The sequence below is a fragment of the Limulus polyphemus genome, unplaced genomic scaffold, assembly GCF_000517525.1.
Source record: "Limulus polyphemus unplaced genomic scaffold, Limulus_polyphemus-2.1.2 Scaffold92, whole genome shotgun sequence".
Classification (NCBI taxonomy): Eukaryota; Metazoa; Arthropoda; class Merostomata; order Xiphosura; family Limulidae; genus Limulus; species Limulus polyphemus.
Genome location: NW_013665702.1, coordinates 558,699 through 572,648, shown reverse-complemented (window position 1 = coordinate 572,648; position 13,950 = coordinate 558,699). Strand labels below are relative to the sequence as shown.

General features: G+C 31.9%; 1 protein-coding gene across 3 annotated transcripts in view; it reads left to right on the top strand.

Annotated features, from left to right (window-relative positions):
- Positions 1 to 13,950, top strand: part of LOC106468873 (serine-rich adhesin for platelets-like) — a 59,852-nt gene that overhangs the window by 27,454 nt on the left and 18,448 nt on the right. For all 3 annotated transcript variants that reach the window (XM_013929324.2, XM_022397997.1, XM_022398005.1), the window contains 2 exons: positions 3,437 to 3,721; positions 11,166 to 11,267. In XM_013929324.2, coding sequence (XP_013784778.1) covers positions 3,437 to 3,721; positions 11,166 to 11,267 — 387 coding nt within the window. The remainder of the gene's footprint in view (positions 1 to 3,436; positions 3,722 to 11,165; positions 11,268 to 13,950) is intronic.

Here is a 13,950-nt window from a genome sequence, read left to right as displayed (position 1 = left end):
TAAGTCTATAGTTTCATACAAATTAGAAACTCAAATTACAGATATTGACAAGTCAGAATATAAAATAAGAAGGTCTTATCTTTTCTATTTGCTAAGATATTGCTCGTAATAAATCAAACAAACACAGTGGCACCCCACCCACCTCTTTCCATTTTTGGAAATGCTCCATTATATAAACTTACTTCTATATATGACATAAATAACCAATCAGAAGGTCAGAATGTCCCAGTAGTGGTTTTCTATGCCTTTCTAACGTACCTAGCGTCATTTCTTTCTTTTCAATCAAGATTTCAATGAGGTAGGTTGTGTCTTTAGTCTGCTCGAAAATTTCATCTTAATTACTAAGCTTGATAAATTATAGTGGAATTCTATGGTTTTGATATAGTAATTTATGATTTTTTAGTTATTCAAATGTATATAAAAAACCTAAAAAAAAATTTGTTTCATATCCTCTATGTGCAAAATTTTTAAAGGCTTAGCAACCTACGTCAAGCAGCAACCAAAGGTCATAACTAGAAGAGATAATTGTTTGCTTTACTTCTTTATTTACTGTTCTATGTTTTAGGAAAAATAACTAAGTACTTATTTCAAAATAGCAATAATCTATATACATATATAATGTATAATAATTGAAATGTGACTGTATTTTACAAAATACTAAAACACAGCTAAGACAAGTTAATTTGTACAGACCAAAGGTCACCTTTATGTTATTTGATACAGTAACATGAGTGCACGTGAGCTGCATCATTGTAACTTCTGTATTGTTAGCGAGGCACGGGAGAAAGGTCAATATAAAAAAAATTATAAATTTATATAAATGAATAATGTTATGAGATTTAAGTTATTTTGTCTAAACACTTATGTTTTTGTGTTATAATTTGTGTTCATTCTAGAATGAAAGATGCATAATTTATGTTTATTTCATTATTTTTATGGTGGTTGCGAGATCAGTCAAATTTATCGAACCCGCACAGAAATTAATTACTGAAAATAACAGATAAAATATAATGTTTTTTCTTAAGAAATGTCTTGTAACTATTTGGACATTAGAAAGATTTTGCATGTGAAATTTAAAAATTTTCTAAATCATACAAATATTTTTAATGTTCAGAAGAAAACTACTTGGCATGAGAGAAACATTGCTTTAAAAACCTTAAGACTTAATTAAAAAATTAGATATTGTATGTATAAACACATTGTAATGTTTTCTGATAAACCGCCAAATTTCGTTAACATTCGCTTACGAATTTAAAAGTTATAGCATGAAAACTATAACAAGCACAAAATACTTACGAGGTCGATCCCATGGACCGAGCCCGGATTGAAAGAGTTAAAGTGAAAAGGAATAGTTTGTCATTAGAAGTGAACTGTTTATATTGCATTGTTTTTGATCACTAACATCTAATTATTAAATAGTAACTTTTTTTTTAATTGGATGCTAATTATTTAAATTTTTTCATCGTATGTTTTGGCTACTAATTTGCTGCCATCTTCAGGGTAGTTCTGAGAAGGAAGGCTTTCAGTGTTGGAAGTGACAAGAATTTGAATCTTTGTCTGTGTGTATTTAATGCTTTATCCATTCAACAAGAGTCCACCCCTTTAAAACGTTAATCATCTAACTATTTGAATGTTTTCAAGAGGGATATATAGGTTTTACTGAATTCTGTGTGTTTCACCAGTTAGATGGGTGTAAAAGTCTTCTTTTACCTTTTTTTTTCTTGTGTGATTCATATCCTGTTATTTCAGCATCATTCCAGTTTATTGTATGATCTTAGCTGAAATGATGGACTATTTTAAGTGGATTCTTATTACTAAATCTTTTGTGGTATTTTATGGTTTTTAGGTAGTTTGGTATGTAGTAACTGTGAAAGTAATGTGTTATGGTTTCTGAATACTGTTCTGAGTTTGTTGCTTACATATTCTCTGTATATGTTTAGAGAAACCTCTGACATAGGGGATTATGGCTATTTGTCTGTAATTTCTTTCTTCTCTGCATTTATCTTAATTTCTTCTTTATCAAGTTTTCCAGATATTTGTTGCTAAGGGGGTTTGTAATAATGTATTTTTTTTTCCATCTTCTTGGTTTCTTCAATGTTAGATCTTGTTAATTCTTGAAACTGGGAAGTCTGTAATTCCTGTCTTTACATTGTTGGGGTGGTTTGAATTATTATTGAGGTATTGACCTGTGTCTGTGGATTTCCTGTAAACACCTAAGGTATACAAGTTATGTGTATCGGCAGTCATCATGTTAGGGAATAGGAGTTTATCTATTTCCATTGTGAATTATATTTCAAGATGTTTATTCATATGGTTCATGAATCCTTGAATCTTATCTGTCTTATGTGGCCATATTATGAATGTATCATCAACATATTTAATCTAAATTTTGGGGCATAGAATGATTGTTTTGAGAGTGTTAACTTCTAAATATTCCATGAATAGCTTATGGAGTACTGTGATATGGGTGAGCCCATAGTTATGTGATCTTGTTAGTGGTAGTATTTATCTTCAAGTTGGAAGTAGGAATTGTTAATACAGATGGTTATGATTTTTATTATTATGGAAGATTGTTGGTTAGAAACATTCTTTATGATTTCTATCATTTTCAGGCTTTTGGCATAGTGTTTGTAGTGGGTCAGGGATTGGTACACAAGTTAGAAGGTTGGCAACATCATAGCTGATCATTATGTCTTGTTTGGTTATTGTGGCAGTTTGGAGTTGGATGAGGTATTCCTGTTTGTTAATGCTTAGAGTGCCATTTCGTTTGCCGACATAATTATTATGGTGTTATTCTTCAAATTTCTGGTGTTAGTTTTCTCATATAGGATGATATTATAGTAGGGTTAACATTTCACGGTTTTCTAGACCATTGGCTTCATTTTTATTCTGAATTCACTTCCTTCTCTTCTGGTAGGCTGTAAATTGTGGATTTTTTTAATGTAGCTATATTTTTAATGTGACTTAAATGATTGTATAGGTTAGTAACCATTACAATGATTGATATTCAGTTGCCACAACCTTACTGTAACTACATATTTTCTTACATGATTACTTTAAGTTAATTGTATTTCTTAGCTTATGAAAGTAGTTAGCATAGTATATTTGTAATTTAAATATTCTTTCATTACTGTGTTTCTTAATTAATTTGAGCTGAGTGTGGCCTAGTGGTTAGCATGTAGGACTGATAATACACATGCCCATGATTCATGTCCTGTTACTGGAAAATTACAAAATATAAGACTCATAGACAAATCCTACTATTCAATTAGAGGACCCCACTAGTTGACACTGAGGCTATTAACTATGAGCTTCCCTCTAGTTTGTTACTTCCAAATTAGAAACATCTAGAACAGAGAGCCGTTGTGTTGCTTTTCATAAATATCTCATAAAAACAAACTAACTTACTTCAGTTATCATTGTACTTTCTAAATAGGCTCAGTTTGATGCTGAACAAAATGATGGTGACACATCAGACTCTTTGGGTGTTATTGACAGTGACCTAGAGAGAGTTCCACCAGTGTGGGATCTCATGGATATGCTGGCAACAACCTCAACATCTAGTGAAGGATCTATCTCATCATTGTCTCAGACACAAAGGGGATCAACGAGTCGAAGATTCTCCACCAGGTCATCTCGTGAAGCTGCCCGAAGCCATAGTAGAAGATCTTCAAGAACTAGAGTCCGAGGTTCAAGAAGGCACTACAGGCGCTGGACATCTGTAAGTTAATTAGAACTGTGAAATTTTTCCTTTCTTTCTTACTTGTTTATCTACACTCACTGGGACAGGTTTTGTAAGTTAACCTGGTGCTTTAAAAAGAAGTTTTAGAATAATTTTGCTCATGATATTAGGAAAACACATTCAAAAATCAATTAAAGACAAATATAAGAAACCCTGTAACCTAAGGACTTTCAAAATAATAATAATTTCCAATATCAGTAAGCTACGTATGTAGAGTGAAACTCAAAATTAACCTGACTATAAATTTAGCTAATTAAACATACTTATATTTTTTATTAAAATTAGAATGCATTTTTCCATCAGTTAAGTACTCTTGGTATAAATAATATTTTCAGTCATGACCCTAATAATATCTCATAAGGTTCGGCCAGCTTAGAAGATATAGGTAACTTTTAACTGTATATAAAAGTATAATAATAAACAATAAATCAAAATAAAATGTAATAGCGTTATATATACCAACTAATAGAACCAATACTTTTAATGAAAGTAACTATAAATAAATAATATAGTGTAACTTACTTAGGGAATATATAAACACTAGCTGTTGGTTTGAACAAATGGCACAGAAGTAAATGTCTTTAGAAATTGTATCCTTGCTCTCCACTTAATAATTTCTGACCAAAGAGACTCATTAAGCTACTCCTTCCGTATAACATCAGAGGCAAGTCACATCCAAAACAGTTTAAGATATATAATACAATTTAAACAGTGTTAAGTTAGTAGCAGTAATTTTCCATTAGTTAGGTAAGTTAAAACTTTGGTATGCTTTTGCAAGGCACATAGGGCTGGACTTTCAAACTCTGGTTTTAAGTGGCACAAGTAGAAAAGAACGGTCACCCATTCCCTGAACAAAATGCCAGTTTATTGCAGGTTAACCCCAGTTTACAGTAGGTACCCAACATACTGGGTAGGCTGGAATAAATGGGGTAAAGTTTCTTGCTCAAGGACACAAAAGAATGATGCAGGCCAGGCTCAAACTTACAATCATCCAACTATGAGTCTAAAGTGCAAAGTCACTGAGCTATGCTGTCCCAAAGTTTCCTTTAATTTAACCAATTATGATAATGTTTATGAGGATATAAAATAATGAATAAAAAATAAAATAATACTTGAATTGACCGTGATAATATAACAATGTTGTATGGACTAGGAATACATAATATGTAGTGTGTACAAGGTAGACCTTTCTTCGTCTGGGGTAGTAATTCTACTTATATCTTAAGCAATAATCTACCAAAGAGTAATTTCCAGAAATTAATTAAGAAAAAACTGTTTAGTGTTTTTCTTGTTTTACTGGTAACAATTTTGAGCAAAACAGGTAATAATGTTTGAAGATACAGAAGTCTTTATCACCAGGAAAAATGTGGTTATTTTTTAATCTGCACACTGGATGTTTAGACTCTTTAATATTAGACAAAATGTTTAGAGAAGTGTGTGTGTTGTTAGGTAACTTTGAGAATATGAGAAACCTTGATGTAAAGTAGGTTTCATACAAATGTATTTAAAAAAAAAAATTGTTCATGCAATACTACATGTTGTTAAATGTTGTAGTGTGACTTGTTTACTTTAAACCACTGAAATAGAAATGTATGTTAATGAAAACAATGTTCCAAATGAGAAAACAAGTGTGTGGACAGTTGAAGAGAATGTATATGATAATTGTTCAAACTGGATAACAAAGTCATGTCATAAATAACCAATAATTCAGTTTCAAACAATATCAACTCTCATCAGTCTATCTAGTTCAAGATGGAGATTGTTTCCTAATATCACTGTAAATGCTTTAAGGTTTTGATGTTGATTTGATGTAGTCTTATTGCACATCTTTATATATTTTCATAGCAGAAAGTGTTAGATCTAGCACTGGATGTTATTTCATACTCCAGGAAGGGAGGGGGCAGAGGAGAGAAAATTGTGGTGGTTGAGTGGTGCCTGGGTTATTGCAGCTCCAAGATAGGAACAAATGTCACCATATAAGTAAACACAAGGTACAAAATGTCATTAATGATGTACTTCAGAAGATAGGTATTACAAGATGCCACATGGATTCTATCAAGAGGTACACAGCTCAAACTTCATACCAATACACACACACACACACACACACACACACACACACACACACACACACACACTTAGAAATGCACATTCGGGAGGTCCTTATTTGCAGATAGAATTTCAGGTTCAAGATTCTTAACCCCTAATTTTGTTCCAATGTACAAAAAAATACATTAAATCTCAAACGTCATCAGTTGTGGACAATATTTTAGAAGTTGCTCAATAAGATTGAAGTTATAGACTGCAGTGGTCTGGTACCGTATGTACTATGTAATATAAAAACATATTTGTTATGTATTATAACTGATTCATTTAAATTATATTATTATTTTATTGCATGCCCAGTAATATAATTACATAATTATATGATTTTGGTGTGCTTAGTCAGTTTTGCATTATTGTTTCCTTTTTGCTATTAGGAAAGCATCTTCTGTGATCTTAAACAACTTGATTGAGGAATTGTTTCTGTTGTTCTTTCTTTATTATGATGGCATTATACTCCTCATTGAGAACCACGCACCTTTCAGCATTATCATTTACCACATTCAAGTGTTCAACTGTCTGTAGTGCATTCCTGCAGTCTTCTCTGAGCTTCCATGACTCAGAGTCATAGTCCAGAAATCCAGATGGAATTTTGAGGCACCTAAAGAAATCTGTTGTATACTTTGTGACAAAATCTTCAATTGACATTTTCTCAGACTTCCTGATATTCATTTGAATGTGCTTTGGAGGTTCATCCATGCTTTCCTTCTGATTTAGTGCCTTTACCATTGCTTGTTTTGTTTCTTTTATGACTTTAGTTTTTAAACTATATGGTATTATTTGTAATGTTCCATCTGAAGTTCTGTAATAATTGATTTTTCTGCATAATACGTCTGTGTCCAATATGTATTCTGTATTTTCTCCCTGTAATACTCTGTTTCGTAATGTCTTTACTAATTCATCTTTCTTCTGTTTGTTAATCACATGTTCTACAGTCCAAATTACTTCAAAGTTATCCTCACTTTTAAAATTTACCTCCTTTATTTTGTTAATGGCTTGTTTTTCCTTGTTTTTTTTTATTTCAACTTTAATTCTACTTAAGGTGTCAACATTAGAATACTTCCTACCTGGTCTATGTATGACTTCAAAATCATAGTGCAATAATAATGACCATCTTGTTAATCTAGACAGTGGATATTTTAATGTCATTAGTCATCTAAAGGATGCATAATCTGTGGTTATGGTAAATTGATACCATAAAGGTAACATCAGAAGTTTTAATTCTGTGCAGTACGGCTAAGCATTCTTGCTCATTCACTGAATAATTTATTTCAGCTTTTCCTAACTGTCTACTCTGATAGGCTACAGGGCATTCTTTTCCATTTTCATCTAAATATGATAATACTGCACCTATGCTTAGGATAAACTCTTTACTGAAATCTGGATAACTCAAAATTGATGCTCTTAATAATAAGTCTCTTAGTTTCTTAAATGCCTCCTGTCTTTTGTCTGTCTACTTGAAAACTATACCTTTTTTTAGTGAGCTCAGTTAATGGCCTTGCTAGCAATGCAAAATGTGGGATAATTCTTCTGTAAAATCCTACAAATCTTAGATATGCACAAATATCTTTTGCTGTTTTTGGTACTGGATAATTTTTATATCCTTCTAACTTTTTAGGGTTAGGCTTTACACCATCTGCGGTTACTACGTGATTTAAGTAATCTACTTCTTTTATTAAGAATTGCCACTGTCTTGGCTTAAGCTTTAGATTTGCTCTCCACAATCTATCAAATACATGTCTTAACTTTTCTAAATGTTCTTCAAAAATTGCTGCAAACACTGTGAGGTCATCTGAATAGTAAAAGCATTCCGAATCCTGCAATTTGAACAATATGGCATCCATTAAACTTTGAAATGTTGAAAGGGCATTCTTTTAAACTTGTTTTTGCCTAAAGGTAACACAGAGCCAGTTTTAGCTTTATCTTCTTTCTCAATTTCTACCTACCAATACCCACTTTGTAAGTCAAAAAAAAAATTACTTTTACCTAACTTATCTAAGGAGTAATGGTTAGATGTCTTAAATAGTAACAATGTTCAATTTTCTAAAGTCCACACAGAACCTCAGATCACCACCCTTTTTTAGGAACTAATAATAACTGGAGATGCATATGGCCTACTACTGTCCTCTATTACTCTTTGTTCAAGTATCTCTTTTATACATTCCTTTAATTCTACCTGTGCCTGTCTGGCATTCTATAGGGTCTTTGTGCTAGGCTTACTGTCAATTAACACTATCCTATGTTTAACCTTTTTTGTACCAGCATTAGGATTGCCTTTTCCTACAAATATATCTCTGTATTCCTTGAATAACTTTACTATCTCTTGTTTATATTTACTTTCTACATCTAAGATGGAATCCCAATCTATCTTCTATTGTTGTGCCTGTTTCTTCTTAACTTCCACATTATGCTGTCCTACTGCAGCTGTTTTCTCCCTACTAGCTTTAAACAGTACTATATGTTTAGGCAGTATTACATTTTCTTCATTTATATTCAACACTTTTATCGGCATTGTGTCTTTCTCGGATACCTTACTAATACAAGCAGCTGTATAAACTCTTGCTTCTTCTATTTTTGTAGGCTCAATTAAAAACTTCATTTTCTTAAAATCATCTACTTTAGCTTCAACAATTAATTGACTTCTTATATGCACTTCAGTTCTTTAACTAATCTCATATGTACTTTTCCTGTCAAACTCTCCTATTGAGATGCTCTCTACTTATGTTAGACATAAGCATTAAGTGTAGTGTCATCTGAGGGGTTTGAATTATTATTTCTCTATTTTAAAGTTTCTTTTTCTATCTTATCTTGCCTTACTCTATTTCCACTTACCTTATTCGTGGTTTTCTCTGTACTACTAACATATTTGCTAATCTTAGGGCTTTTCTCTAACTGGATTTCTCTTTGAACTTTTCATATTCCTACTATGCTGACTTTGTCATGTATCACTACAATTATGAGCATCAGTGCATTTTTATTTTGACTGTTGATCTTTAGCCTTGTTAATGCTAGCATTCTGTGTCTGACTATTAATTTTAGTCAGTGAGAATGTATCCTCTGCCCCAACTTTCACACATTATGAACCTCTACAGTATATGAAACAGAGAGGACAAACAACCATATCAAACATTGAATTATAAAATCACAACATGCTGGTAAAGCTCAAACTATTTAAAATCCAGAATCATTGGTTTCAAACATACAGCTGGCTGAACAAAAGGAAAGAGCTGATGGTCCTGTTCTCCTGTGCATTCTGTGCATATCTGCCAGAGAAAAGCTAGTAAAAATCTGATTTGCTTACTGGATGGGCAGTTGGATGTTATAGAAATCACAATGGTATTACAGCTGTAAATATCCTGAAATTTTCCTTTTTTTTCTCCTGGAAATTACTGCATAATTTTCATTTGGAAGCATAGGAATCCTGAGTTGATAAAGATAAAGTAAAAAAGATAATACCAAGAATAAACAAGAAAACAATTAGACATATTGCCATACCTCCTGTATTAAAGTTCTCTGAAACATATAGAGGATACATAAATGACAAAATGTCAGAAAAGTATTCAGAAACCACAATACACACCAAACCAGCCAAAGACTGGTCAGAAAATAGAAACACCATTTACAACATCTGTTTTGAATGTAGGTTCCAATACATTGGAGAAATATATAGACTAACAACAGCTAGAAATTCAGCAGCGTATAGACATACAAAACTCGGTAATACTGATTTGTCTACAATAGCTCCTCATACCTACAGAGAATACAATATGATAAAATAATAATAAAATGTAAACCACACACAAGAAAAAATAATGAGAAAAGAATCCTTCTACATCCATCTAACATGTAATATATTTGGACAGCCTAGCATAGAAATCAGCAAAACCTGGATACTCTTTTTGAAAACATTCAAATAGTCAAGTTCTAATGGAATAAATCCCATTTGAGTGGATAATGCACCAGGCTTTCAAGAAAGATGATCCACGATTGAATCCTGGATACTACCAACACAGAAAATAGTCCTTCTCAGGACTTCCCTGAATCCAGCGGAAAAGTTGATAGTGACTGCATGAGGCAGTAACTGATCATATTGTCCATGCTATACCCAAAACCTTGAAAAAGTTTCTACAGTATCCTTGTTCATAGTGGACACCTCACTGCCACAAAGCATGGAGGGCTCATAACTGAGCTTTGGATATCTTCCACAACCATCCCACTCTTACCATCTGCATAGTCTGTTAGAGGGTCCATGCTTTTGCCTGACAGATCATATGAAAAAGCTATAAAAAATTTTGGATTAAGTTCACTTCCAGCATATCTATCACCACCAGTATCAAGGTTGTCTGGGACAAGATTCTAAAGGAAGAATGGGAAGTGTATGCATCACCCCATTTTGATTAACCCTTTGGTCAAGATGTAGCTGATGTACTGAGTATTGCAAACACTCTTGGAGAGTGTATTTTGTACCATTCAAGTATCTCCATCTGCTCCTCTGCTTTTTTGGCATCAAGATGTGAGACAAAAGAATCCCACCTTTTTTTTGGCCTGACTGTTTTCATAAAGTAAACAAAAGGCTAATCTGATGACCATTTGTTTGGCACAGATAGCCTGTATTGCTTTGTGCCAAGAAACTTTCAAACAACAGCAATGCATTAGATAACAAAACCCATACCATGAGCAACTGAGAATTGCAGGTTTGAGCAATGTCAACTCTCATAAACACAGGTTCATTGTGTGATATTACCATTAACCTAGTTGTAGTGATTAAGAGTTGACATTGCTTAGAACTATGATATTGTATGTTTTATTTTGCACCAAGAGATGAAGATATCTGAATAGTAAATTTAGTTGGAAAACTGAAAAGCCTCAAAATCTTGTGTAGACAGGTATTGTGTATGTGTACATAATAACCTCATTAGTAACTTTGGTTGTATGAATTTTAACATTAAACATGTTAAATCTTACTGAATACCAAAATTCATATATTAACTAACAGAGCATTATCAGCTCTCATCAGCCTAGTTGGTGATGGTATAACTGATTATACACTAGGAATCTATTTACTCTACAGACATTTCAATTGCAGAATTTCCAGTCTCATTGTTAGTACTAAAAATAAAGAACTTGGAGACTTATCAGTGATTCAGATGTACATATTTTAAACAACTGTGTAGGGCTCAAACAATGCTGAAATCAAATTCTAGAATCTGCTTTTATTGTTTAGCTGTGAGAGGCTCTATGTTTTTCATGAGGAATATATGTGTAAGATCTGTAGTAATTTTTGTAATAATTTGCTTTCACTCCCTCTTTTTTTTTCCAGCCACGGGGAATTGTTGATAGGTATCATCACCACCCAGCAATGATATATGCAGAGGTTATTATGGGACTTGGAGATGGACTGGCTGATAGCAATGATTATGAGGTGGAAAATATTTTTATCTACAACTTATTGATTACATATAGAGAATATTTATTTGAATTGATGAGAACAGTGTTGCATAGGTTTAGTTTTCTAACGTGTTGTTGGTTTTATAAATATGAAAATTGTACAGTTATATATAATAATTTCCGAAAGTGAGCAAATATTAAGTTTTTAACAATTTCATTTAAGAGCATTAAGTTTAACCCCCTTTTTTTGTTCATATATGACTCTAGGTGGTACAACATTTTTGTGTAAAATACTATTAGTATTTTTAGTTTCTAACTCACCTGTAGTTTTTGTGAGGTGAATTAGCATGTTCTGTACTGGGAGTTATGCATGTTTAGCTCTCTGTAGTGATGTAATATATTGCATGTGAGTTTCATAAAAATTGAAGTAAATGGAAGCACATGTATTTTTGGTTTAACTTCCACTTTATAGAAAATTTTGCACGCTTTTGTGTATGTGTGGATGGATTCTATGTTTGTTGAATCTAGGTCTTATTCTTTGTACAAAACAATCCTTAGATTTGAAAAGACAGTGGATATGATGCACTGGAACATGCATATTTTCTGTGAAACTGTAGACATGAAAATGTTTGTTAGCAAATGGCATAAAGTTTGATCAGGTAGTTCAAATGAGCACGAATTTAGTAAGCAGTATTATAACATTTGTACAAGTAATATTAATAAAAGCTAGCATAAAGCTGAATATGAATAAATTGAAATATAATGTAATAAAAGGTACCAGCCAGATTCCCTCTCTAATATTTTTATAGTGCTATACTAAATATCTAATGTTGTGGTACATGTGTCAGTCATCTTCAATTTTACTTAACGTATTATTCTTACCTAAAGATTGCAACATGAGAGCTATAAATAAAAGGAGTTTGGTTGTCCTTAGGGTCCTACTTTTATTATAGTATTAGCTGTATTGCATCAAGATACTTTGTTATTGACAGTAAAATGGTTTAGTCTTGATTAAATTATACAGCATAAGGTTTTCACATAGTAATTTATATGTTTGTCAAACAATATTGAAATCCTTTACATATGTGCAGTATTAAAAAAAAATAATGAAAACCATTAACTCTCTCAAGACAGGCTTGGACATTTTAACCTACCATGTGAACTTTTTGTACTCCTTTAAAGTCTCTATGGATTTAATACTTATAACTCTCAATATAGCATGTAAATCTTTATGAAATTTGGCAGTCTTTCAGTTAATATTACAAGTTTTTCACATTTTTTGTGTGTGACGTATTTTTAATAAAATAAAATAAAGATTTGTCCATGAATATATTGAGTATTTGTTTTGAATGGTCCATGTGCAAAGTAATTCTCATGTTAAAATTAAAAATACTTTTCCTCATCTCAAATTTCTTTTGTGTAATCCTGAAAACCTCCTAAATGCATTTCAAAAATTTTTTTTCAGTAAAACTTTAGAGTTTATCTGTTATTTTCTCTACCCTATCTCAAAACGGATTGGTCAATTCTACCGATCTCGTGAAAAAAATAAAAAATCTAAATAAACCTAAATTACCTTTTTTTCTTTCTAGAATGACTTCATATTGTAACATGGAACAACATTCATTTATCCTAAATAGCTCTAAATTCGTAAGATTAGACATCTATTTATAATTACATTTTATTGTTTGATTGCCCTTTGAACCATGTCTAACTACTATCCGTGCCATAAAAAGTTGTAAATCACTCGTAGAATGTGCAGGTCACATTATGCTATTGAATTACATTATCCACGAGCTGCTCATGTGCGTGATTCATGAACCATTTTAAGTATATTATTATTATTATTGCTTATTTTACCTAATCTAGTTGTAAATCAACTTAAAAAGATCCATATTTTTATATTTTGGTTACTTTTATAATAACAAATAAAGAATAAATATGAAAAACAAGAAATAAAGTACTTACCCAATCTTCAATGACAGTTAAGCCTTATTTTGTATAATACTTATAGTAATGCACTTAATTTTTATTTAATTGAATAATGCACCAAACAATATAGACTGATAACATGCAAAAAGTAGACAAATTCCCTTACTTTTAAAAATTTTCTTGGCTTTCTAACTATTTCGACAAGAGCCATTACAAAGTCGTCCCAGCTAGTCGTTAATTTTCTGAGGGAAACGATTTTGGTACTCTGAGTGAAGTTGACATTTCTCCGTTCAAAACACAATGTTGTACAATATATCATTTGATAGATGAAAACCTTGAATTCTATTGGTTATAGGTAATATATAATGCAATGTAAGAGAGAACTATTAATGAATTATGAAAGAGAGGGTGTGGCAGGAGGGGTCTGATTTTCTATTCGTTAGCTCTGTAACCAAGCAAAATTGAAGACTAAAAATTATGGTTTGTCTGAGCAATAACGATTTTACAGAGAGTAACTTACATTTAATTTCGTACTTTTTCGAGATTTGGTGGATAAAATAGGGATGATGACATGCTAAGAGAAAATGTGTCACTTGGGTCACACTAGTGGAAATTCAGGATTTTTTAAAATATTGCCTTCTAGAATTAAGAACTTAAAACTTGTATACTATTAAAATACAGATTATTAGCTAATATCTTATGCTCTTCTAATTGGTATAATATAAACAAAAAATAGTTTGATAGAATTTTGAATGTAAGACACTAAAACCTTGTGTCATGCGCAGTGA